At 40.3% G+C, this 27,923-nt stretch overlaps 2 protein-coding genes across 2 annotated transcripts in view; one reads left to right on the top strand and one right to left on the bottom strand.

The window, feature by feature from the left end:
* Positions 1 to 2,157: 2,157 nt before the first annotated feature.
* On the top strand, positions 2,158 to 4,060 carry CEBPD (CCAAT enhancer binding protein delta). Its single transcript, XM_051970229.1, has one exon. It carries the CDS (start codon positions 2,438 to 2,440, stop codon positions 3,518 to 3,520), a length of 1,083 nt encoding a protein of 360 aa, XP_051826189.1. The 5' UTR covers positions 2,158 to 2,437; the 3' UTR covers positions 3,521 to 4,060.
* SPIDR (scaffold protein involved in DNA repair) overlaps positions 3,871 to 27,923 on the bottom strand; it is a 531,639-nt gene continuing 507,586 nt past the window's right edge. Inside the window, exons 17-20 of the mRNA XM_051970228.1 lie at positions 24,310 to 24,403; positions 21,097 to 21,211; positions 20,701 to 20,754; positions 3,871 to 6,179 (exon numbers count right to left, since the gene is read on the bottom strand). Of these exons, the coding sequence (XP_051826188.1) occupies positions 6,048 to 6,179; positions 20,701 to 20,754; positions 21,097 to 21,211; positions 24,310 to 24,403 (395 nt within the window). The 3' untranslated portion in view covers positions 3,871 to 6,047. The remainder of the gene's footprint in view (positions 6,180 to 20,700; positions 20,755 to 21,096; positions 21,212 to 24,309; positions 24,404 to 27,923) is intronic.

Consider the following 27,923-nt stretch of genomic DNA (forward strand, 5'->3'; position numbering starts at 1 on the left):
AACTTTATGGCCCCCCACTTCCTGAAGCAAGGCCCCAAGCTTGTGGAGGGGGAGATACACATAAGGAAAAACCATGCAGCCAAGTAAAGGTGACTGGTGGCAAGTTGAGCTCATTTTCATGATTCAACTGTCTTTTGATCCAGCGTTTAAAGCAAACAGAAGCTTATATTGCGCAGAAGAGAATTCCCATCTAGGGTGCACTGATTTACATATATATCCTGAGACACAACAAGGTTTGTGACTGTCATCTTGGAAGCCGCACAAGTCTGGTGGAAAGGACCTAATCTCTTAGGTCTGCTGAAACATTTCGGGTATGCGCTTTGAGACTATTTTCTCCAGATGTCTGGACACCTAAGTGGGAAAATAATTAGAATATTCTCCTGTTGAATTAAACGAGGAAACATAAACACGTTTCCCCTTGCCTAGAACTTCCTGAAATATTTCTGCGAAACTTTGTCTTAGCTCAAATATGGGGGATGTTGGAGACGTCAAAAATAAAAAATAAAAAATAAGTCACAAACGTCTATTTGCAGTAAGCGTATAAAACTTCTCAGGAGCCCCTGCTTTAGTGAGAAAGCATGGAGCCCGGGAACGGCCCCTGCTCATCTCAGTATCTACAAACATCTTGGCTGAACCTTAAGAAGCTCCTCTCCCTTCCTCCCTCCCCCTGCCATGACATCTGTCTTTTTTCTCCCAGCTGGCTGACAAAGATGGGCGGCTGCTGCTGTTGTCTAGCTGACAGAAGTGTGTGTATGTGTCACAGAAGCCTCCTCCATTGTATCCTCCTCCTCCCCCCCCTCAAAAAAAAAAAAAAAAAACCTGGTAGTGGGTGTGACTCTTGGACTTGATCAGTTTCCTCTCCTGATACTGATTCCAACCTGAGCGTGTCACTTGGACTGAAGCATAGTTAAGTGAGAGGGAGTTAAGTTTCTCTGCTTATTGATGTTGACGGCAGGCTTTTCAAAGGGTTTTTTCGTCCCAGTTACAGAATAAAACAGGAGACCGGATGTGAAGAGATTGTTTACAAAATTCAACATATTATGGCCAGAGAATTCAGACTCCAGGGTCTGCATGATTCTGGAAACGTGATCGGCAGTGGCGATAGTGCAGTGACTGAAAAATATTAACAACTTCCCGTCTTCACTGAGGCTAGGGGTGGGGGCACAAGGAGAGAGTCCGTATATATAAGATATACATGGTCCAAACTGCACCAAGCCTTTGGTTATAGCATCAGCCGTATGCTGGCTTATGGGTCAAATGTTACATGCATATATACACAAATAACAAAACTCAATTTCTTGCCTCAAGAGACCATTTCGTTATCTGTGTCTTCGTAACCTTACGCACAGTAGAGACATTTGCTTGCATTTAAAGGCTCATTAGGCAGCGAAAGAGTCCGTGCCAGCGCTCTCGCTCTCACTTTTTCCCTCCCCCTAGGACTTGCGCTAATTCCCGGGGGCTGCTTGTCACTTCATCCTCCAGTCCTTCGCCTCTGGGGAAAAGGGGGAATCACAGGGAAAAATGGCCACTACCCTCTCCCCTCCCTTATCTAAATGGCCTAGTGACCTTTCTCTCCCAGGAAGAGGGAGCACCGGGGCCCTGGGACCATTCCAGTGGTTTGGCTTCCCCTCCTTTCACCTGAGGAATGAGGTGGTTCAAAGCCCCATAAACAGGAAGGAGGGGATGAGAACACCGAGTCCTGCACGTTGAAAAACTGGCAGAGGGAGGGTCCTTCCCAGCAGCCAGGCCCGGGCCGTATCCCGCAGGGGGTGGGGGAGGGCGGGAAGGAAGGGAGGACAGCCGCAGGAGGAAGAACGCGCAGCTCTCCGGCCTCCTCTGCCCTCCACCCCCCTAGCTCCCTGTTCCCTCGTGGCCCGCGCGGCTCCGAGGTGGGTTGGCGCCCGCAGCCTTGCACGCAGTTCCGAAGGCGCTCGCTTCCCGGGCAGCCCAGTATACCCCCTCAGGCGGCCGGGCCAGTCCGGAGCCAGAGGGGGCTGGGGCAGCCCGTCCCCGCCGATCCCGCCCCTTCCCGCTCTCCCGCCCCCGCACCAGCTCTCCCAGGGTTCGGATAACACCGGGCGCCGACCCGGGGGCGGGGCGTTCACGTCACAACCCCGGGGGTAGAAAAGGGACCGGTTTGGGCTGCACCGACCCGGTGAGAGTCTGACAAGCATCTGGCCCGTGGGAAGCGGGAGGGAAAAACCAGGGAAGCCAGTCGGGGATGAGGGAGTGAGCGAGGGAGTCCCGGGGCCAGCGAACGAGAGAGCGAGCATCCAGTCCGAGCGTCCCGCGTCCGGCCCCTAGCGCGTGCCGGCCCCGGCTGCCTGCCCCAGCCCAGGACCCCCAGCAGCTCCAGCGGCCCCAGGTGCGGGATCTAGTCTTTCAGGCGCGCGCAGCCCAGGGCTCGGCCCTTCCCCGCAGGTGCCCTCCCGGCTCCATGAGCACCGCGCTTTACAGCCTCGACAGCCCGGCATGCTACAGGAACTGGTCCATGGAGCCGGCCAACTTCTATGAGACGAATAAAGGTGGTGGCGGCGGCGGCGGCGGCCCTGGGGGGCTGGGAGCCTCCTGCAAGCCGGGCCGGGGCCCCCTGAATGGCTGCGAAGAGCACAGCGGCGGCGGCGGCGGAGGAGGAGGAGGAGCGGGAGGCGGCGGCGGCGGCGGCGGCGGGGGCGGCGCTAACCTGGCGGAGCTGAGCGCGGCCGCCCCGGCCATGTACGACGACGAGAGCGCCATCGACTTCAGCTCATACATCGACTCCATGTCCTCCGTGCCCAACCTAGAGCTGTGCCACGACGAGCTCTTCGCCGACCTCTTCAACAGCAATCATAAGCCCGACCGCGGGGGCGGCGGGGGCGGCGGCGCGGCCAGCCACGCCAGCGCCGGGGACTACGAGTACCTGCCCGGGCACCCCGCGCACTCCCACCCCGCGGCGCACAAGGACTTCGCCAGCGCCATGGCCAGCCTCTTGGGCGCGGGCACCAGCGCGTCCCCGCCGGGGGCCCTGAAGCAGGAGCCCGACTGGAGTGACAGCGACATGTCGTCTTCCCTGCTGCCCTCTCAGATCGCCACCTGCGCGCAGACCATCATGAACCTGTCGGCGGCCGGCCAGCCCACCCCGCCCACCTCCCCGGAGCCGTCGGGCTGCAGCTCCAGCTCCAGCTGTTCCAGCGGCCGCTCCCCTGCGGCGCCAGCGCCGCCGCCGCCACATCTGGGCAAGGAGAAGAGCGGCGGCGTGAGCGGCGGCGGCAAGAAGTCTCTGGACCGCTTCAGCCCCGAGTACCGGCAGCGGCGGGAGCGCAACAACATCGCGGTGCGCAAGAGCCGGGATAAGGCCAAGAAGCGCAACCAGGAGATGCAGCAAAAGCTAGTGGAGCTCTCCTCGGAAAACGAGAAGCTGCACAAGAAGATCGAGCAGCTGACCAGGGACTTATCGAGCCTGAGACAGTTTTTCAAACAGCTGCCCAGTTCTTCCTTTCTCCCGGCCGGCACCGCCTCCTCGGGCATTGACTGTCGGTAACTGGGACCGAAGTGGGGGTGTCGGGAGCTGTCGAGGGCGACCGGGAACTGGGCCGGGTGGGGGGGAGGGCGGCGCGGGCGAGAGGAACGGGTGGGCAGAGGGACAGAGACAATTAGTAAAACTATCAATACCTCAGAGACTCCAAAGATCACCTTGTAGCAGAAAGTACCCTACGTGTTTTCACAGCCTGTTCTGTGGCATGCAGCAAGAAACGTGAAATTGTTGGTGGTTTTGTTTCTTTTGAACGCGGTAGCTGGATGAAGCTACATTCTGGATTAACACACACAACCAAACTGCAAGAGAAGCTATAAAATGTTTTCCTTAAATTATTTTTGTAATGGTAGCTTTCGTTTTGTTGTTTTTTTTTTTTTTTTCTACATCTTACTCCTGTTGATGCAGCTATGGTACATTTGTAAAAAAAAAAATGATTTAAAAAAACCAACCTTTGTATTGTAGATAAGAGAAAAAACCTGAGCATGCTCAACTTTTTATATTAATTTTTACAGTATTTCTAAGAATAAAAAAAAGCATTTTAAATCACTTCTGCTTCTTGTATTCATAGTGAAATTGTAAGAAAAAGCTCGTAGAGAAAGGCCACAGGTGGATCCACACCTTTTGGCAGCAGTAGGGAGAGACTGGGACATACTACTGAGAAACTTGCTTGCACCAACAGGCAGGTAGCTCATGTGACTCCGTGGTGTAAAAGTTCATTCCCCTGTGGCTTGTGAGTGAGTCAACATCAGGAAGGCTCAGTAACTCGGACTTCCTGGCCCGGGCGGTTGAAATAAGCTTATTTATTAGCCAGAAGGGGAATCCATAATTGGTATTTCGACGCCCCCAAAATCTACTCATCAACACTTTAAGAATATTAGAAAACTTTTCATTTTAATTACATACCGAAAATAAGCCATGTGCTACCATAAATTTATATTCAACTGTAACTACCATCGAATATTTGTTTTTAACATACCGGGAAAAATGTTTTGCAGGGTGGCAATCCATGAACTACCTTAAATTTGTGACGATATTTCCGCCCCCCCAAAAAAAGATTTCTTAATCTATTCAGAATGGGTGATTAATTTCCCCTTTCCCCCCTTTTAAAAGCTCATCTCTCCTAAGCTTCTGAGTGGGGATGGGGATGGTATGGGGAAGGCAATATTCCTTGGCAATAAAGTAAACAGTTTTGATATTTTAACAAAAAAATCGGTGAGAGAAGGCTTAGAAAAGAAGTGAGAATCTAATTAGATGACCTTATAATTAGTTGTTCTTCCAATGCAGGTAGCAAGGTGATGGGCTAAAATGACTTTTGAATTATTGGTGGATTTCTTCTGCCCAGCCTTGTTTACATTGCCTTTGGGTTTTCTAAAACAACTGCAAATTAACTTTAAAAGTGTAAATATGTTGTAATAACCCTTCAAGTGATTAAAACATGTTCTAGTGTCTAGTTTGCTCTAGCAGAAAACTTGACTACATTCAGGCATTTTTAAGGCTTGGGCAAAATTGCAAAGGATTGAGAAGGGTCAAGTAGTTCCTTTGAACCAAAAAAAAAAAAAAAAAAGTGAAAGGTTTAAGGCAGAAGGAAGAGGCAATAATTCTGCCTTTTCCTAGCCTAGCATACCTCAAACCCGAAAAGGATAATTTGGGTCTTTTGCATTGACTTTTTCTAACATAGATAAATATTTAAAAATTAGTTGTGTTATGTTTCTGGTCACACTGGTAAAGCAAGTAATATTAAAAAATCTTTTTAGGGGGCAAAGAATTAGTTCCGGGCCTCACATTCAATTTAAATCACTGCCAACAAAAGAAGAGTAAGATAACCGTATTCTTATCTTGGATTGGGTTGGGTTAAAGGGATTCTCAGTAGTAGAGGAGATTTAGAATATTGCCTACAGGTATTTAAATCTACCTAATCTTTGTTCTGGGTCCATATTTCACAGTACGATTAGGCTGTAAAACTTCTTATCTAACACTTCTATTATAATACAGTAGATCTATGATTGCATACTAGTTAACTATCTACACTTTATGAGAAACAACTTCACCTTTGCCATAGTTTTTCAGCATTTTTCTAAAAATAACAAAGTTCCTGACCTTTGGATATTTATTGTAGAAGTATATACTCCTTCAGGAGATAATGTTAAATCAAGCATAGGGGGGAGGAGGAGGGATCCTGAGAATCACAGTTCAAGTATGATCTCTAAAATGTTAATTTTCCTCATAAGTTTAGAACATTTATCAAACTTCATTTGGAAATCTTCAGCTTTTAAACTGTAAACACTGCAATAATATATTGCTGTAATTGCAGATGATGGTGATAATACAATTAGTGTTACAGAAAAAAAGTGCATTTTGAAAACAATGCATTTTTCCAATGTGTTCCCAGAGAAATTGAAAATAAGTGGCATTTCAAGATCCTTTTTGTTATTAATATAAATCCTCTTGGTCCTTAGTTAACAAGTAACTACAAAACAACTTTGTAACAACTTAGCAAAGTTCCTTGACACTGTAGCAACAGGCAGTTATCATCTTAGTTTCTTCCTGCTTGCAGAAGTTCAATTTCCTCCAATCCGATGCAGCTCGTTGGGTGGTTGCTTATGGTCTGGATGAAACAATTTAGTGGCCCCACCTTCTTTCCCAGCACACTCTTCACTTCGTAAACCTATAGTGATAAAAGCAATAATAGGATTAGGCCTGTATATTTTATTCGCTGAAGCATAGAGTTCTAAATTCCTCGGCATAGTAATCCAACTTCTGCCATTCGAATGGAAGGAAAAAAATTGACAAGTTACAATGGAAAGATTTATGGTAAATGAAGGAACTGTTCTGGTAACTGGGAAAGAGACTAAGCATTTATATAGCACCTACTGCGTGCCAGACTCTATGTTAAGTGCTTTAAAAATAAATTGGTCCTTGAAATAATCCTACAAGGGAGGTGCAGGAATCTTACAGTTGAGGAAACTCTAGCAAACAGTATCATTTGCCTACATCACAAAATGTCTGAGGGTCACATTTGAACTCTCAAATTCTTGACTCTAGATCTCTTTTTTCTAACTGAATTACGAAAGAAAGGTTAAGAAGGAAGGAAGGAAAACACCTGAACTGTCATTTTACCGACTGTCCTTAGATGAGGAATCATAGAAAATAACATAATAAAGAATAGGAAAAGCTTGGTAGGCATGTAATCCATTCTTCTGATAGTACTGAAACCCACATTGTTAGAAAAGTGGTTGAATAAATATACAACAGTATATTTGAATAAATATACTGGCAATTTGTTTTCTCCTTTCTTTAGGAAACTTCCCTAAATCCACCAGTACTTATTTTCCAAGTGTCTCAGTTTCCCCTTAACTAGATAGTTCTTCTGCCCTACCTGTCTAGACTAAGCTATCATTTTCCTAACTCTAAGCTCTTCTGTTTTGCTGAATGCTTGTGGTTATCGGTTAATCCTCTTTGCAATTATCATTCATTACTATCCTAAACATTTCAGGAAGAAAAAACACTTTCTCCAGAGAAAGGTGCCTGCCTTCAGGAGGTTTTTTATTAGTAGGTAGTAAAAACATGACATTTTCCCCTAGGGCTAAAAACAGTCTAGAAGTATAAATCAAGGATAATGGTAAGACCCTAAATCTTTAGAAACTGGGGTTTTGGATAGCCGCAGCCATGTGTCTTGGAGTCACCTTTAGAGATAAGACCAGGGCTTACAGTGCCAGGTCTGAAGTTAGGAATACCCGAATTCAAATCCTGGCCTTACCTGCTTCCTTGACTGTGTGACGCTAGGCAAATCACTTAACCTTAACCTCAGCTTCCTTATCTCTAAAATGGGGACACTGGTAGCACCTATTTTCCAGAGCTGTGAAGATAGAATGAGTTAATATATATAAAGTACTTTACATGGTATTTGGCACATAGTAGGTGCATTATGAATATGACCTATTAAAGTTCATCTCTAGCATTTGATCCTGTTATTGATATGGGAGAACTTGAGCCAGGGAGTCCTTTAGTTGCAATAATGATTGCAGTTTGGCTGAAGGCAACATGAATCCAGGCTGTCTGATCTCTGCACAAAACAAGCCTCTGTTGGAGGCAAGTCACTGAAGCCCTACATACGGATGGCTGGTCAATAAAGTACAGTCACCTTCCCAGTCCCCAACTCCCCAAAGTCCTCAGGAGGGGGAGGAGGAAAAATGCAGACCTGTGGTCAGGAAGGGGCTCCTACCAGTGGTCACGGCAGGAACATCATAGATAGTTCAGGAAAGCCTACTAGGTGGAAATAAGGATAATAAAGGAAATGATATAGCTAACTTGATTAGATTTAGGGTCTCAGAGAGAGAACTGTGGGAACTGAATGTGGTTCAGAACATAGCATTTTCACTCTTTTTGCACTGTTTGCTTCTATTTTTTTTTTCTTCCTGGTTTAATTTGATTTTTCTTGTGCAGCAAGATAATTGTATAAATATGTATGCATAAAAAAAGATTTAGGGTCTAATCCTTTCATTTTACAGGTGAGAACAATGAGAGCTACAGAGATAAAGCTGTACATCCTACATCATAGAGGAAAGTAAGTTAGCCAGGATTCCCAACTGTATTTTAATTCTATTTGGCTTGATTTTAATTACTATTATTCTTTGCTCATGACCTCTGAGTTCATCTTCGGTGAAATATATGATATCTACTGAGTTTTTGTTGCTTTATCTCTTCTTCTTCTTCTTTTTTTTTTTGCTGGAGCAATTGGAGCTAAGTGACTTGCCCAATATCATATACTAGGAAGTGTTAAGTGTCTAAGACCAAATTTGAACTCAGGTCCTCCTAACCTCAGGACTGGTGCTCTATCCACTGCATCACCTAAGTGTCCCTTGCTTTATCTCTTCTTGTTATTTATCCAGTTTTAAATAACTTAGTGGAAAAGAAATGAGATTTGCTAATAAAGAGCACCAGGACTACTTAAAGCAACTGACTGTCCCTTCCTTTGTGACAAGTATTTATTAGAACTGTCTCAAGCTGCTTGCTGTTCTGACCTGGGCTAAAGTAAGGAATTTAATAAATAATTATAGGAAAGCCTTTATTCAGGTTGAACATGATTTTGTAATCAGGTGATTAGGATTAAAAGTATTGATATGCCACATATAAACCCTAAATTTGAACATTTCCGTAGTTTATAATATGTGGATGTCTAATAAAAATGCTATCTTGTATATGACTTCTTGATACCAGTGTAAAGGAAGTCATGTTATAATAAGGAACCAAACAGATTTAGAGACCTGGGTCAACATCACTCTAATATAAACTCACTAAGTTGTATTTGTTTTTTCAAGTGTAAAACAAGGCAATATTATCTGTCCCTTCTAATAGAAGATATAAAGTACTTTGACCTTCCAAGGGGAAAATGAAGATGAAAGTGTCAATAAACTCCATTAAAGAGACACAACTGCTGAGCCCTTGGATTTTTATTTCTAAAGGTAGGCAAATACTTAATTTAACTCACAATTGTCTTTATTCAATTGAATTCAGTAGACAGAACAGAAAATTTTTTACGCTCCTCTTTTCCTCCCCTGTTCAAAAATCTTCAATTGCTCCTTTTTATCTGCAGGGTAAAATTAAATTTTGCTGTTTGGTATTTAAAGCTCTTCATGATCTTAGCTCCAGCCTAAGTTATCAGATTTAATATTCATTATTCCCCTTTATACTTTATTGTCAAACCAAAATGGCCTTCCTGTAGTTCCTCATGGACAACAATCTATCCCAGGCTCTATGTATTTGCATAGGCTGTCCTATGCTTGGAATGCACTTTCTATCTCCAACTCTTAGAATTCCCTTGTCTTCTTTAAATCTCAGTTTCAGTGCTACCTCTTATATGAGACTTCTTCTGATTCGTCCCCTATCTTCTCATGCTAATTTCCCTTAGGAAATCAGTTATCTACTTCGTATTTAATTAAATCCTTCTCTTATAAAATACAAGCTCTTTCAGGGCAAGAGCTATCTCACTTTTGTCCTTCTAGTTCCAGGACTTTCTTATGTAATAAGCCCAAATTAAATATTTGCTGAATTGAATTTATTTAATTATTACAATTGTGAAAAGCTTTGTGTTGGCAATGAAAGGGATACCAAGTTTTAAAATGAAAGGATTTTCATTTGTGAAGGAGCTGATGAAACAATGGACTCTAGACTCTGGGCCTGGAGTCAGGACCTGAGTTCAAATCCACCTGAAACACTTATTGCACTTAGAAACAGTGTGATCCTGGGCAAGTCAAGTCATTTGGACTTTGTTTGTCTCAGTTTCTTCAACTAAAAGTACAAATAATAAAAACACCGGTTCTTGTGAAGATTCTATGAGATAATATTTGTAAAAAATGCCTGGCACATAATAGGCACTAAAGAATATTTATTCCTTTCTGTTCCCCTTTCCCTAGTATATAGAAATAACAGATCCAACACATAAGTTGGAGAGAAGAAAAAAAAATGCTATGTAAGGTTCATAGAGAAAAAAAATATCAGGGAAGGCTCTGTGAAACAGGCGTCATATGAATTGGACATAATAGGGCCAACTCACTTCTTGAGGAACATTATTCTGGTCACATAAAAGCAGGGGTGGGGAACATCTAACAGGCCATAAAAGCCCCTCAAAAATCATTTACTAAGGCAACTGCAGAGATGAACTGAAAGCTAGGTACAACAACCTCTTACTGCTTGAGTTGTAGAAGTTGATAATTTTGTATGGCCCATAATGTTATAAATGTTCAAATGGCCCTTGGCAGAAAAAAATTTCCCTACTCTTATCATAAAGAGTTACTAGAGGGAGAGACAGTGAATACAGGAAGATCTATTAAAAAGCTATTTTTAAAAGTTCATTTTTTAAAATTAAGTTGTTTTAATGTTAACAACATTAGCTTCCTCACGCCATTAAAAAAAAGAAATGAAAAATAAAGTCCTTCTAACAAATATGCATAGCCAAGCAAAATTAATTCCTGCACTGTCTCTGCTGAAAACTACTTCTTTCTTGCATAAATTTAGTAGTAGTGAAGGCTTACACCTAAAGGGTGACAACAATGGGAATCTTGCCTGTCATTCATCATTCCCTCCCCTCTGCAAATCCAGCTTCAACATACCTTTCTGGCTTTATCTGTCACTTGCTTCTATATGAATCCCCTGACAGACTGGTCTACTCATAACACCCAGAACAAAGCTGGGCACTGAACAAAGAGGGGGGCCCTGAACTAAACTGATCCTCCAAACAGACAGTTTATCTCTGTTGTGCTCCTTCTCTGGTTTGTGCTCTTGATATTGCTCCTTCCTGAAATTCTCTCTATGATCCTCTGCTTCTAATGCACTTATTCTCCATTATCTCACCCCCTTTTTGAAGCCATTTTTGAGTATGTGATCTCTTATAGTCCTTATTTGTCTAGACTATCTAATAAAGTTTCATCTTTTCATGCATCTTTTTTTTTTTTATCTTTTCATGGAGTCTTACCTCCCAATCTACTCTATAAATTTTATAAGGCATATTTTTTTCCCCCTCCAACAGGAGTCCTAAGCTTTTTCTGAGTTACGGGTCCCTTGGAAGTCTGGCAAGATTCAGAATTAAAAAAAAAAAAAAACTGAATGTTTTTTAAATGTATAAAATAAAATACCATGGAATTATAAAAGAAACTATTTCTATTGAAATACTGTCTTCAAAATATTTTTAAAAACTCAGAATGAGAATCTTTGCCCCACAGTGGCAAATGCCTCAGACACAGTGTGTGGTTAATAAGAAAGATGAATTAATTTTTATTGCTGCGTTCGTCATGGCTAGGCTATCTATGACTTAAAACACACAGTACCTAATGAACAGGAACTTAATTTTGTTTAATTTTAATTTTGGTACAATACTAACTCCCCAAGTACATAAGGAGTGTCTTTTAAAATCTTGACAGTCATATAGAGCATTCTTTCCTAGACAGTCAGTTAATAAATATTTATTAAGCACCTACTATGTGCTAGTCATTGTACTGAGGACTGAGGATGTAAAGAAAGATAAAAGACAATCTCTCTCCTCCATGAGCTTACATTCTAGTGTAGGAGACAAGCAAACAACTGTGTACAAACAAGTTACTTATGAGATAAAATGAAAATATTTAATAGGGAAGGCACAACAATTAAGAGGGATTAGGACAGGCTTCCTATAGAAGATGGGATTTCAGCTGGGACCCTAAAAAAGCTGGGGGAATCTGGAGGCAGAGATGAGGAGCCAAATGTTCTAGGCACTAAGGAAAGCCAAAGAAGATGCCCAGAGATGAAAAATGGAATATCGAGGAATAGCAAGGAGACCATTGTCAATCCATTGAAGAGTACACAGTGTGTGCATGTGTGTGTGGAGGGCTTTGAATGTCAGAAGTTTTTTTTATTTGATTCTGGAGGTGGTAGGGAACTGTGGCCCTCAATAATTATGGCAGCTCCCATCACTCCCAGGAGTTTATATAATGAACAAGAGCTGGAGAGGACTTTAGAAACTAGAAGAACCTTAGAGAATGGAGGAGACCTTAAGAAGCTGGAGGGGACCTTAGAGGTCATTCCTATTTTACAGATAAAGAAACTGAAGTCAAGATAAGTGAAGCATCCCTGGCCTAGATTACACAAGTAGAAAGTGGTAGCAGAACTTCACACCTCTGAGATTGGCTAAGATGACAGGAAAAGGTAATAATGAATGTTAGAGAGGATACGGGGAAGCTGGAACACTGATACATTGTTGGTGGAGTTGTGAATGGATCCAGCCATTCTGGAGAGCAAATTGGACCTATGCTCAAAAAGTTATCAAATTGTGCATACCCTTTGACCCAGAAGGGTTACTACTGGGCTTATATCCCAAAGAGATTTTAAAAGAGGGAAAGGGAGCTACATGTGCAAAAATCTTTGTGGCAGCCCTCTTTGTAGTGGAAAGAAACTGGAAACTGAGCGCGGATGCTTATAAGTTAGAGAATGGCTGAACAAGTCATGTTATATGAATGTTATGGAACATTATTGTTCTGTAAGAAACGACCAGCAGGATGTTTTCAGAGAGGCCTGGAGAGACTTACATGAATTGATGCTGAGTGAAATGAGGGAAAAAATGAGAAATGAAAATGAGAAAGAAAAAAAGTCTACATTGTGGATGGACGGAGCTCTTTACAACAATGAGGTGATTCAGGCCAATTCCAATAGACTTCTGATGGAGAAAATTATTTGCATCCAGAGAAAGGACTGTGGGAATTGAGTGTGGATCACACCATAGCATTTTCATCTTTTTTTTTTTTGATGTTCTCTGCTTGCTTTTTTTTTTCTTTCTAATTTTTTCCCCTTTTGATCTGATTTTTCTTGTGCAGCATGATAATTATGGAAATATGTTTAGAAGAACTGCACTTGTATAATATATATTGGATTTGTCTAGGGGAGGGGAAAAAGGAAGGAGAAAAATTTGGAACATAAGGTTTTGCAAGGATGAATGTTGAAAACTGCATGTATTTTGAAAAATAAAAAGCTATGATTATTAAAAAAAAAAAAAAAAAAAAAAAAAGAAAAGAAAAGAAAGTAGTAGCAGGGTGATTTGAATCCAGGGAGGCCACATGACTCTAGACTCTTTTACTACATTGTCTAACATCACAATAGACATCCATCCTTTCAGGAAGCATTGACAACCCAGGATGGTAACATATGAAGCACCAATTGTAGCCCAATTCTCAAGTCTTCCAGTTATAAACACCCCTCACTTCCATCCTTTCTATGCTTTCTCAGCTGCAAGAGTGGCCACTCCAAGGTCATTGTCTTAATCAGAAGAGAGCCCTTGAACTTTAGAGCCCTATTTTTAAGTACCACTTTGAAACAGACCTTTGGAATGTCCCCATCTCCTTTTGGCCACAGGTGAACTCTGGAAGGAGAGGTCAGTTTTGGTTTGGCAGGATAGAGTTACAAGAACATAAAAACATTTGACCACTGACTGTTACCTGGCTGGACACTAGTTTAATTTACCACTTTGGCAGGCAACTCATTTAATGGTTCTAACCTCTCCATGGGAAATGGCATGATGTAGGGGAAGAACACTGGGTTTGGAAGCAGCTGGAATGAGGCAGCTAGGAGACCCAGAGCAGAGGTGTTAACCATGCAGCCTACGGGCACAGCCCACAACATTCTTGATGTATCTGGAACCTGCTTAGAATGCAACTGGGAAATATTTAACAAAATAATAAATAAAAATTCAACATAGATAATGTTAACTTGTAGTTTGTAAGTCAGTACATGAGATACAAAAGCTCAGCAAATACAGGAAAACCTGAGTTCAAATCCATGCTCAGGCATTAGTAGTTATGTGACTCTGGCAAACTGATTAAGCTTTGTCTTAAAACACTAGAGAAGGAAATGGCAAACCACTCCAGTATCTTTGCCAAGAAAATCCCATGGACATTTACTAAACTAACCATGGGACCATGGGCAAACTAACCTGTTAGCCTTCTATTCCTCACCCATAAAATGAAGATAATAATAGTACCCACCTCAAAGAATTGCTGTGAGGGAAAAATGAGATGATATACATAAGAGTACTTTGTAAGCCTTAAAAACTCTGAATTTATGTTAGCTATTTTTGTCACTGAAGAACTGAGCCCTGGGGCCTTAGGTTACAGTCAACTGTAGGCCTTCTGATGAATAGGGATATGAATTTTTGCTCTAAAAAGATGTGCTTTGCTACAATAATAATAATAATAGCTACCATTTATCTAGCTCTTGCTATGTGCCAGGCACCCTGCTATTTAATATGATCCCTTTATTTATATTAGTGGTAAGGAACCCTAGGCCCAGGGAAATGAATTGACCAGGTAGGACACCCTATGATGCCCAAATAACATGACCTAGAGAGTCAGGAGAGCCCAAATACAAGTTTAACTTCAGATACTTAATAGCTATGTGACTCTGAACAACTCACCTAACCTAGTCTGCTTCAGTTATCTTATCTGTAAAATGGGGATAATAAGAGCACTTACTTCCCAGGATTGTTGTAAGCATTAAATAAGATGATAATTTTAAAATGCTTAGCATTTTAGTTCCTGGCATATAGTGCTGTGTAAGTGGTAGTTATTACTATTTTCATTGGACATGGAAATGGCAAATCACTTTATCTTTGCCAAGAAAACCCTATGGACAATATTGCTGTGCTATGGTTCACAGGGTCATAAAGGACCACATATAATTGAACAATAAAATTATTTTATACAAATAATAAAGGGCAAAATTAGGACAAATCCATTCTGCAGTCCTCTGTCAGACTTCATAGGATGGATGACATCAAACATTTGCTATAGATTTTCTTGAGTCATGAATTTTTTTTTTAATAATTTTTTATTGATAGAACGCATGCCAGGGTAATTTTTTACAGCATTATCCCTTGCATTCATTTCTGTTCCGATTTTTCCCCTCCCTCCCTCCACCCCTTCCCCCCAGATGGCAAGAGTCCTTTACATGTTGAATAGGTTACAGTATATCCTAGATACAATATATGTGTGCAGAACCAAACAGTTTTCTTGTTGCACAGGGAGAATTGAATTCAGAAGGTATAAATAACCCGGGAGGAAAAACATAAATGCAAGCAGTTTATATTCATTTCCAGTGTTCTTTCTCTGGGTGTAGCTGCTTCTGTCCATCTTTGATCAATTAAGGCTCTCTTTATCAAAGAGGTCCACTTCCATCAGAATACATCCTCAAACAGTATCATTGTTGAGGTATATAATGATCTCCTGGTTCTGCTCATTTCACTCAGCATCAGTTCATGTAAGTTTGAGTCATGAATTTTAAAAAGGATCTGAGTTTAAACTTTTTTTGGGGGGTCAAGAAAGCATATGGCTTCATTTTGAAATGTCAGACTTGGTAGTTATAGGGTCTTTTATGGTGAATGGGATCTATGCTTTGTGAAATGATAAGTGATTTCTGCTGAGGTGACAGTTTATATTTCCTTTCTGATGCTGCACATGACATAATGACAGAAGGCAACCTCCCAGGTATTCTTCAGATAAACACATAGCTATACATGTAGGAAGTGGAGATTGGGTAAACATGGCCCAGCAGGTTTGTTCTTCCATTTTGCCTTGTCACTAAAAGCCAAGGGAGTAAACTTTTCACTCTTTAATACCACAGCTGAGCACTGACATGTCCGATATTTAGCCAATTCAAAGACTGAGTTGATGACTCAGATACAAGATAGTAAAAATCATAAAACTCTACATTCATGCCTCATTAACTAAATACAAACACATACACTGAAGGGAGTGTTGTCATAGTGGTTACAGGAACTACTAATCTCTAAAAAAAAATTTTGGTGGATATGGTCTCTTATGGGCAAATCCAGTCTCCATCACTAGAGACTGACATTATTATATTGTCCAGGACTTTATGCTAGCAACAATTCTGAAAGTAGATAGAAATAGAACTTAACTGCACCCTGTACACTATGGGAAGGCTCAAGAAATGTGAAGGCCCTCCTTTTTAGTAACTTCAGATTTTGTCACTAACAAATATCCAATTGTAAATGGATGTTACTGATTCTAGAACAGAATATATCATGAACCTAGGCAAGATTCCCATGTCTGTGGTTGCCTTTGTGTCTGTTTCAGAAATTTTTAGGAAATTTGGGGTTAAGGAAAATTAGAAATTCAATCCAATCAATTCAAAAGGTTATTTATCAATTACTATTTGCAAGGTGCTGTCCTAGGCCTTAGAGATATAAAAATGAAAGAATCCCCATAAGGTGCATTTAATCTATAATAAAATATTTGGGAGGAATGATGGTTCCACCATTGGGAAAGAATGAAGTAGGTAGTAAAGAATTGCTGCCCGTGCATACTCCTATCCTCGGAGTCTCAGCCCAAGAAGAAGAGCTTTTATCCCCACATCTATATGATTTCTGAAGGAAATGATAACATTTCTATCTGGTTCTATGTCCATCCAGAGGATGAGAGACTTCATTCTTTTTTTTTTTTTTATATCAATTAACCATTTATTGAAAATTCAGTATTTATGTCAGAGGTAAAACTCAATGAGAGACTCCATTGAGCCTCTTGTTTCCTCACTTCCACATTTTCCTACAAGAGATATATATTCCTGAGAAACTAATTTGCCATTCTTAATACTGTTCTTCTTCTTTTTAAACTACAGACAATTGATCTTGCATAATTAATGCATCACTCTCCATCATTTTCCTCTTTTCCCTTGTAAATGACCTCTAATTTCCTACTTGATGTCTTGTGTTCAAAATATTAAAAACAAACAAACCCAAAATATGTAAACTCTAAAAACAAAAGAAAATGTTCATATTCTCTATGTTCTGGCATAGCAAAACTATTTATATTACAACATCAGAGCAGACTATATTTTATTTTCTGCATGATGCAGTCAACTGATGCTTGCTGAGTTCCCACTGCCAAATCAACCAACACACCCAGCAACCAACAAACCATTTATCAAGCACATACTTGATATATGCATCCGGCATTAGGTTGGAAAAAAGTTCCTGTGTACAAAATCTAGACTAAGCATTGTAGCTAGCACTAAGTACCCAAGGGAGTGCTCAGCAACTCCTTGTTTATGAGGATGAGGATGATTCTGCCTGTCCTGTCCTTTACCTTGTTCAAAATAATAACTCACATCTGTAAAATATTTGACAGATTAGATAAAATGAAAATTTAACACATAAAATATTGCTTCATCCTAAAGTATTATCAGTCAACATCACTAGTAGGTAGGAACAGGATGACCATATCTAAATTGGGGATAGTGGGTCAAATGAAGTTGTAAATCTAGAAATATTGGGAAATAATTGGAAGCATCAATTTTAGAGAGAAAGGGAAGCATCAGAAAATGGCAGACAACTGAAGGCAGAGAGAAATACTGCAATGGAGTTATCTTTGAACATCATGGGAAGACTCTCCATTGGTTGATGCATTCTAGAATTCTGGCAACTAATTAAAATGACCAAAGCCTCATTGCCCTATCATTCTGAAAACATATTATTCTGATTGCATATTAAGTCCTCATATGTTCTACCTTCCTTCAGAGCTGTATATGATATTTATAAATATTCTCTCAGGGTCCTAATGGAATATGGTCACCAAGGTGGAATGCTATGGAGTGGTGTTTTTAATCAATCAAAAAGCAATTATTAAGCACCTATCTACTATGTGCCAAGTATTATGTTAGATCCTAGGAATATAAAATCAAAGTCAGTAATTCCTGCTCTCAAGAGCTTAAACTCTCTTGGGAGAGAGATAAATGTGCACACATAAGAACAAGTCAGAATAGTACAGTGGAAACAAATTCTTATTCTGGAGCTAGAGGTCCTGGGTTCAAATCCTGCTTCGCTGACTACTTGTATGACTGTGTGCAAAATCCTTATCTGTCCTAGCTCTTTCTAGAGAGCTAGGTGGTGAGATGGATAGAGTGTCAGACTTTGAGTCAGAAACTCTCATCTTCCCGAGTTCAAATCTGGTCTCAGACATTTAGAAGTGAGACCATCAGCAAGTCACTACATGATCCTGTAAACTCTAAGAAGAGTATTCCTCATAGAACAAGGTTAGGGAAGTTAATGATTCATTAGGAAGCCACTGTCTCTGAACTATAAGTGATACTTGGAGAAAGTGTTGGCCCATGAGCTGAATATAGTCCACAAATCAGCCGGAACCAGATTTAAATGTGTTTCCTTTTTGTTTAATTTTAATGTGTTGATGTGTTAATTTTAAAAAAGAAATATGTAAACAGGTATAGTTTTCTAAGTCAATATGTGGCCTCTAAGAATTATTATGTATAGTTCAGTAAACTCCATTTTGATTTGATTTTGACAATACTGGCTTAGAACAATTAGCACAGTACCTCACTTATAATAGGTACTTAACTTCCAGTTGACTGACTGTAAGGACTTTGATACATTTGAAAATATAGATACTCATAAGGCTATGCAAGAGTCAATGTTGTCAAATTATCTATGCATATGTTTTGAAAATAAAAAGCTTTATTTAAAAAATATGTGTGCTGTCAGATTGGCTAAGATGACAGGAAAAAATAATGATGAATGTTGGAGGGGATGCAGGAAAACGGGGACACTGATGCATTGTTGGTGGAGTTGTGAAGGAATCCAACCATTCTGGAGAGCAATCTGGAATTATGCCCAAAAAGTTATCAAACTGTACATACCCTTTGATCCAGCAGTGTTTCTATTGGGCTTATACCCCAAAGAGATACTAAAAAAGGGAAAGGGACCTGTATGTGCCAAAATGTTTGTGGCAGCCCTGTTTGTAGTGGCTAGAAACTGGAAAATGAATGGATGCCCATCAATTGGAGAATGGCTGGGTAAATTGTGGTATATGAATGTTATGGAATATTGTTGCTCTGTAAGGAATGACCAGCAGGATGAATACAGAGAGGCTTGGAGAGACCTACATGGACTGATGCTGAGTGAGATGAGCAGAACCAGGAGATCGTTGTACACTTCAACAACGATATTGTATGAGGATGTATTCTGATGGAAGTGAATTTCTATGACAAAGAGACCTAACTGAGTTTCAATGGATAAATGATGGACAGAAACAGCTACACCCAAAGAAGGAACACTGGGAAACGAATGTGAACTATTTGCATTTTTGATTTTCTTCCCGAGTTATTTTTACCTTCTGAATCCAATTCTCCCTGTGCAACAGGAGAACTGTTCGGTTCTGCAAATATGTATTGTATCTAGGATATACTGCAACATATTTAACATATATAGGACTGCTTGCCATCTTGGGGGGGGTGGAGGGAGGGAGGGGAAAAAACAAAACATAAGCGAGTGCAAGGGATAATGTTGTAAAAAATTACCCTGGCATGGATTCTGTCAATACAAAGTTATTATTAAATAAAATAAAATTTGAATTAAAAAAAAAAGAGTGAAAAAAAAATATGTGTGTGTATATATATGTATATATACATATATAGTTATCTCTTTCACATTTTGGTTTTGATATATTATGAGTCACTATAAGAAATTAAATGGTAATTTTTTGGGAGTCTTGAGAAAGCCACAGATGACATGTGAAGGCCAGAAAATGACAGAGAAAAAGTTTTAGAAACTCAGAAATGCATAAAATATACATATAGTATTGTATAATATCAATGTATTTTATCTTTTAATACCATAATAATTCAGATATCTTTCCTGGTACAAAGGGAGGGCCAAAAAATGTATACAGATTTTCCAGATAGAGGAGTTACCATGCTCCTAATGCTTTTGAGGTGGAAGGGTTATCATGGTACTCACTGGAGTATTCTGAGTAGAGATAACAACAAGTTTGCAACAGTTGTTGTCCAATATATGGCTCCACTGCCGTGAAACATTTTTTAAAACTGAAATTTTGAGATGTTCTGTTAGCATCGATAGAGACAGCACTTAGTAAAGAACTTTGTATGTATCATTTATTTCATTGGATCCTCAGAACCACCCTGGGTGAAGCAGGTACAATGTTTATTTCAATTTTTCTGATGAAATAAGTGGGGCAGATATAAGTTAAGTGACTTGCTCAAGTATAATATAGCTAAGGAAGTATCTAAAGCAGGTGTTCCTGAATCCATGTCTAGAACTTAGTCTACTGCTATATATAGTTTAGATTTCAAGGTTTATAAGTGTATTACTGTTGTTCAGCTTTTCAATCATGTCTGATTCTTTGTGAACCCATCTGGGGTCTTCTTGGCAAAGATACCAGAGTGGTTTGCCATTTTCTTCTGCAGCTCATTTTACAAGTGAGGAAACTGAGGCAAACAGATTAAGTGATTTGTTCATGGTCATATAGCTATTAAGTGCCTGAGATTAGATTTGAATTTAAAAAGATGAGTCTTCTGACTCCAAACCCAACACCTAGGCACCCTGTGTTTATAGGTGTACTGTTTTCCCAAGAGTACAAGGCACCATTAAAATCCTTTGTTATCTATTTCTATAAGATCATCTTGGGAACCATAGACTTTTTGTTTTGTTTGTTTCACTCCAGATTTGTTCATGTTCTAATTCAACTTGAAGTTATTTTGCATACATAAAACCTTAGGAGGGCAGAGCTTTTGCTAATATTGCAGAAGGAGAACAGACTCTCAGCTGATGTGCGTTTTAGTGCTTGCATATGTTGCAGAGATCAAATGAGTTTACCCCAATGCTAATCACCTGTACTTACCCCATCCTCACTGGAGGAAAACATCAGGAGTGAAGAAATACTCCTTTGCAACAGCTGTAGGAAAAGAGAAAACAGGAGAGTGTGTTAAAATCCCACTAACAAGAGCACTCATGTTAAAAATAGTCATGTTCTGAAAATTAATATGTTAAGTCTAGGACCTCCTGTCCCGTCTTTTATATCATGGTTTAGACTTCAGCAGATAACAGGATCTCTTCATGGTTTTTATGTAAGTCATGCGCTGTAGGACAGAAAAGCCAAATCACTTTTCTCAATAAAGTTTCCAGGGAGTTTGAATCAATATCACCAGCAAAAACCACCCCCTCAGTTCCTGATACAGAGTATTCCCGATTCCAGGTGTAAACAAACTTCTTTCTCATTAGTCTCATTCATTCATACCTTTACTTTCACGTTACTCTGTGGTCTGGAGGGGCAGGCCAAAGCCACTTCCAGATGCATTTTGAGAAGGGGGGATGTGACAGTGATGTTGCATCGACCACAATGAAAGGATCCTCTGACATTTAAAGATTGAGCAGTAACATTGAAAACAAAACAAACAAACAAAAAAAAAAGGGTCAGATGTGTGAGAAATGCATATGTCTTCATATAAGCATTAATGTTTATTAAGTCCATCCATCTTCAACCTGGGTTAAAGGCATAACATCTGCTTAAAGATTATAAACCATTAAACAAACCCCAAAACCCTAGACATGTGATTTCATTGATGTAGGAAACACCTGGTGCACATCTGCAAACATTCTGCGATTTATGGTCTCAGAGTTTCTTGGGGGCACTCATAAGTTTAGTGCCAGGGCCACAAAGACAGGTGTCAGAGGTGGGAAGCTGAGGTCCTGTACACTCTCACCATCTGCCATCTTCACTGCTCCATGCAAGGCAACCTTTCTCTGCTTCCTAATTGATTCTCCATTACACTTCCCTCTGCAGCTGTTCTGAACTCTCTCATCTTCTACATTCTTGCTTTCTCCCATTTCTCGGCAGAAGACCCTACCTCATATTTTTTTTGGGAAAAAAGTCCTCTCTAGGTCCCTCTTCCTACCTACTCTAGATCACCAAAGCCTTTGACGTTATCTCCAATTCTCAACCCCTTTTATTCAAAAGTTTCCCTTCTCTCCTAGCAGATCTCTACCATCATCGATCTTCTAATCCTGATCTTCAATCTCCTTACTATAATTTACCAGTTTCTTCACTTGGCCAGCCCATCCCCTCAAGCCAGTTTCTTCTCTCTCTCTTCCCTTTCACAGTCAAATTCTAAGAAAACTGTGTTCAATGCCATCACCTCTTCAGTTATCACTCAGTTTCATACACCATGTACTCTGGCTTATGACTTCAGTAATCAAATGAAACTTCAAAGTGATGGGTGATCACTGAATCCAAATCTGAGGCCAAATCTGATGGCCTCTTCTCCCTTTTGCCCAGGATATACTCATTACTCTCTTTCTTTACAAGATCTTCACCCATATCCTTCTCTAACTTTGATTGTACCTTCTCATTACCTCATCAATTATCATTCCATCAACTGTTTTTGTTTATTTGAGATGATTCCCAAACATCCAATCTTATCTTCTTTCTTTGGGTCCACATCACCATCTGCCTAGTGGATATTTCAAATCCAATGTCAAGTAGCATCTCACCCTTAATATGCACAAAAATAACCCACTGTCTTCTCCATCCACTCCTTTTCCAGAGGAGTATTTGGGTATTTCAAATTTCAACTGGAGTACCACCATCCTTCTGGTCATACAGGTTTTCAACCTTGGAGTTCTCACTTGTCCCTCACCTCATATTTGCAATTATTTGTCAATTCTTATTTATTCTATCTCCACCACAACTCTCATATCTGTCCTTTTCTTTCCAGTCACCATTCCAACACCCATCATCTCTCAGGGAAGAGCATCACCATTTCTATAGTAGAGTGCCAGGCATTGTGCTGAGTACTTTTTTTTTTTAAACAAATATCTCGATCCTCATAACAACCCTGTAAGATAGATATGTATACATGTCGTCTCCATCTATGGAATAAGAATTCCTTGTAATTTCGTGTAAGTGCTTGCTGGTTGATTGATTCCTGACTATCTACCATGACACTCTGTCAGCACCTTGGTGTTGGTAAACCATTGCAAGAGACTGAAGTTCCAATGAAGGAGTAGTGTGGAATAACAGATGGATATCTCCCAAAATGTCCATGTCAGGGACAGATAGTGATGGGAGAAACAGGCAAATGGAGTACAAATACAAGACCCTTCATGAAGTGCTTTATGGAAGCCTTCTGAAAAAGTCAAACTTGCCTTTACTTAGCTTGGCTCTTGGCTATACAGTAAGCCAATGATAGCTTATACTCCTTGTATTTATTTTTGAAATGCCCAGAAAGAAGTTTCTGCTTCTAAATGAAAGTCACTCACCCAATTTACTGAAAGGAGCTGTTTTATGTTTCCCAAGGGCCAAAAGGCAATGACTGCTCTTCTTGCATGTGTGTGTGTGTGTGTGTGTGTGTGTGTGTGTGTGTGTGTGTCTGTTATGTTTTTTTCCACAAAAAGTCCCTGCCTACTACTATTTGGCTTCCTATGTCAACTCTTTTACATACCCCAGCTGGAAGGGATTGCTCTCAGTCCCCTATTCCCATCCCTTCTTCTGGATCTCTCTGAGGCACTGAATACATTCTCATTTGTATTGTAGTTCTATCCAAGGCACTTATATTTGCCCTCCTGGAGTACACACTCCTTGAAGACAGGAACTGCATCAGTCTTTATCCTTGTATCTCTGGGACTCAGCATACAGTAGGTGCTCAATAAATGTTGGTAATGAGGATATCCAAAGAGAAGGCAAGAGCATTGACTGGGAAAAGCAATCAACTGAAACTAGGCATGAGAGCCCCAGATTAACAGTTGTTTGTGTAGTTTAGCAGACTAGGAATTTCTGTGACAAGTAGTTGTTTTGTTTTTTAAATCTGTTTATTGGACACTTCTGCAGAAAAAGGGCTGTGGTTGCTAGTCACATGGTGTGTACGCACTCATTTACAAGCACGTTCTTAATAGCAAATACCAATGTCAGATGACTTTTGCTCAGTCTTTTTTTTTCCCCCTAAGGGAAAAGCCTGGATTTTTTCTTCTTCCCTAAAGGACAAATTGTACAGCCATCAGGCTTTCTCACTCGCTCATTTCTGGCCTCAATTTTCCTTTATCCTCTTGGCTGATTATAAATGACTGGTATTTAGGACAAAAACATCCCAATTTCTCCTCCCCCATATTTCAGGTAGGAGGAGCCCTAAGAAATAGCAGTATCCCTTGCTGCTGAGACAGAACTCAAAATGGATCAGAGCTTGTTCCAGGGGCCACTGGAAGCTTAGTTATTTCTCAAGCTATGTTCCATTTCAGGTTATGTCTGCCCTATAGATAGCTCCTGATAACCATACTGAAATCTACTTGGCTTTTGGGGAGTCAGAGGTTTCAGGCAGGATGAGGCTTGCCCTTGGCAGAAAGAAGGAGGAGGACAGGAGCTACATTTGTCTTTCCAATTTCCTTTTGGACTTCCTTCCTGCCACACTGAGTGCCTCTTAGAGAGGGCCTTGAAAGAACAGTATACACTGGTTCTTACCTGTTTTCTGGGTCTTGCTCCAGTTTCCCATTGCCACATCTGTTACATACAGGCCAGGAAAAAGCAGTGTTCTCGTTCACGCCAATCACAATGCCTATACTCGATTGAAAAAAATAAGCAATTGATAGGCATTGATTAAATGCCAAATATATACCAGCTTCTATGCTAGGTCCTATAGATACAGAGAAAAAAAGGAAACGATCTTTGCTCTCAAAAAATTTATTCTATCTGGGGAAGCAGCATGTATATATGAAAAACAAAAGGTAATTTTTAGGGGTGGAGTCTACAGTGTATTGGAGCCAGCTTGAATTGACTCTTGGGAGCCAATTATTATACTTTTAATTTTAGTATTATACTTTAGTGGGTATTGGGAAATATTACAAATCCAGGCTTGGTTTTCTCTCTCTCTCTCTTTTGGCTGACTGTCTAGATTTAAGAACGTAATGGAGAAAATGTTAATAATGCAGGTTAATCTGAGAAAAAAAAATGCCCTGAATACAGGTTTGCTTCCTTACCTCCTCCTTATCCCCTCCTCCAGAGTAGTTGTTAAAATTTACAAGCACACCCTTGGGGTAAAGGCTTTAAGAACTGGGAAGGGAGAAGATGAAGAAGGGCCTTATATAGGTAATGGAACAGAAGCCAAGCTTTGAAAGAAAGTTCAACTGAACTGAAATTGCTCTCTTCAAAGTAAAGAATGATCCTGGAATTGCCAATCTACTGGTCTTTTCTTGACCACTCTGCAGACTTTGACACTAACATCCACCATTTCTTCCTGTTATACTTTCTTCTCTGGGTTTTCATGAGACTGCTTTCTCTAGTGTTTAATTTTAAGCCTCTAACAGTTCCTTCTCAGTCTCATTTGTTGAACCTTTATCTGTGTCCTGTCTACTAACTATGGATATCTGCCAAAGTTCTTGTCCGTGACTCTCTCTCTGACCACTCTCAGAGTGGTCACTCACCAAATGTTATGGCCTCAATGAAAGTCTGTCTGTCTCCTCTCTCTCTCTAGTCCTTATCTTTCCTCTTAGCTTTAGTCCCATTGATCACCAACAGCTGTATATTTTGAACTGGATGATCGTAAAGGCATTTCAATCTCAATAGTTTGACAGACAAAAGTCCTTGTCTTTCTTCTAAAACCCACCCCCTCTTCTGAACTTCCCGATTCCTTTTGAGGGGACTGTTATTTTTCTAGTCACAGAACTTTGGTGTCATTCTTAAGTCCTCACACTCATCTCCAATATCCAATCAGTTGCCAAATTTACTCCTGCTACTCCTATTTCTTTCAAAGATATCCCCTTCTCTTGACTCATACAACAGCTCCTTTAGTCCAGGTTTAAATAGCTCTTTCCCATAACATTTCATTTGCTTACTAATTTTTCCCAACTCTACCCCTACTCTAATCTATCCTCCACAAAGTCACCAAAATGGTTTTCCAAAAGTACATGTCTGATCATATTACTTCTTTACTCCATGAATTCCTCATAGATCCCTTTTAGTTTTAGTATCTAATATAAACTCCTATGTTTAACATTTAAAGCTTTCTTACATATTATTTCCTTTTACAATACTTTTTGGTCTAGCCTTAACTGCCTATTTGCTTCTCTTTATAGCATGGGATCGTATAGGCTCTGCACATTGGTGCCAAAGGGACAAGAGAGAATGGAGAATGGACAAGAGAAGAATGATCTATTCTTCTATTTACACATAATTCTGGGAGAGGCAGAAATTTATTAGGGATTAGAAGAATCAATCAGCAAGTATTAATTAAGCACTTACTATATATATTAGGATCATTGGTCTGGAGCTGATTATTTAAATCATGGGAGTTGATGAGATCATCAAGTGAAAACATAGGAAGGGAAAAGAGAAGAGAGTCCAAGCCAGAGGCTTTGGGGACAGCTACCGTTAGAGGCTATAATCTGAGGCAACGTATTTCAGAAACATCCAAATTAGGAGGTAAAGTGTCTATGACGCTGCTTCAGTGGGCAGCACATCATGAAGTGTCTGGGGCCATAGCTGAACTCCAGAAGGGCAATCTATCCACTACATCAACTAGCTGACCTTTCAAATGCGACCAAACTACTAAGAAGCACATGGGATCCTTTGTTGTTTCCCCCTCCTTTTAAAAGGATCAGGGACATTATGGGATGATGCCTTAATTTACCTGTGAACTGGTGAATTGGGTTTAAGTGAGGCAGAGTTACATAAAGTCACTCTCTCTTCTTGAGTCATCAAAGTCCATGTAGGACAAAAGTCAAGCAGCTGGTGAGTCTGGCCTGAAGTGGATAACCTTGGGGTCCCTGATGCCTGACTAAGCTCTAGCCCTCACTTCACAGCGCCTGCTTTTTTAGCTTTCTTCATGGCCACTGGAACAAATTATTCTTCTCTACCCATTCAGGCAGAGAAAGTCTTCTCGCCCTAAATTCCTTGACTCCCTAGCAGAATCGAGGCCTATTGGTTACCCTCAACCCAGTTTAGCCCATCTGCCAAGACAGTTTACTGGAATGTGGCCACAGCACAGTTTCTTGGAGCCACAGATGAGAGTTGGTCAAGGTGGAGACCACAAGTGGATAAACAGCCCTGAAAATGGCTGGGCTTGCCATTTTCACTCAGAATTCATTGCTATTTCCTTCTCCCACAAAATGGGAACAGAGCTTGTCATGTTATAGTTAAGTGAGTAAAAGCCTACCTGCTTCCTGGAAGAGTATAGCCATGACTCTAAGAACATCCAGTAAAATCGTGTACTTTCCCTACTGCATATTCTGAACCAATGAAGTCTCCCATATAAGCAAAATGAGTAAAACCTTAACTCACACAATAATGTTACAAGAAAAGGTTAGAAGATTTCTAGATATTATTTACATATTGGCCAAAAAAAAAAAAAAGAGGAAAAAAGAAAACAAATATGCTGCCTTTGTTGGAAAGTATCGAAATTAGTAAACGACAAGGGAAAATGCAAAATGTGGTACAACTTTTCAGAAAACAGAAATAAGTAGGATCCTTTTCAGTGACTTTGGTGGACAAGCAGCCTTACTCTAAGGAAAATAAATAAGGGGAAAGAATTGATCTGGAGAGGAGACAATAGGATTGTGAACAAGAAGTCAGCCTTGTCAATTAAAATAAATCATGCAGTACACACTTCAATGAATATTATTAAATTAGAGTTGGAGGATGTTACAGGAACAATAGTCTCTGATTTTGGAAAAGCTGCACTAATTAATGAAATTAAACTTGCAAAACGACTTCAAATGGGTAAGTCTAGGATGAAAAGCAGACTAAAGTCAACAATGGCTAATGATAAAGTTCAGCCAGTCTGCAGCAGGAAGGCAATGTCTTATAATTCACAACGGGGGCAATGCTCCAACTTCTAATAGTTGGTTGAGTGGATAGAGATGGCCGGGAGTTAAGAAGACCTGAGTTTTTTTTTAAAAAAGTCTGAGTTCAAATTTGCCTTCAGATACTTAATTAGCTGAATGATTCTGGACAAGTCACTTAATTTATGTTTGTCTCAGTTTCCTCATTTGGAAAATGGGGATAATAACAGCACCTACTTCCAAGGTTTGTTGTGAGAATCAGATAAAATTACAAAATGCTCAGCACAACGTCTAGCACAT

Source organism: Antechinus flavipes, chromosome 1, assembly GCF_016432865.1.
Source record: "Antechinus flavipes isolate AdamAnt ecotype Samford, QLD, Australia chromosome 1, AdamAnt_v2, whole genome shotgun sequence".
Classification (NCBI taxonomy): Eukaryota; Metazoa; Chordata; class Mammalia; order Dasyuromorphia; family Dasyuridae; genus Antechinus; species Antechinus flavipes.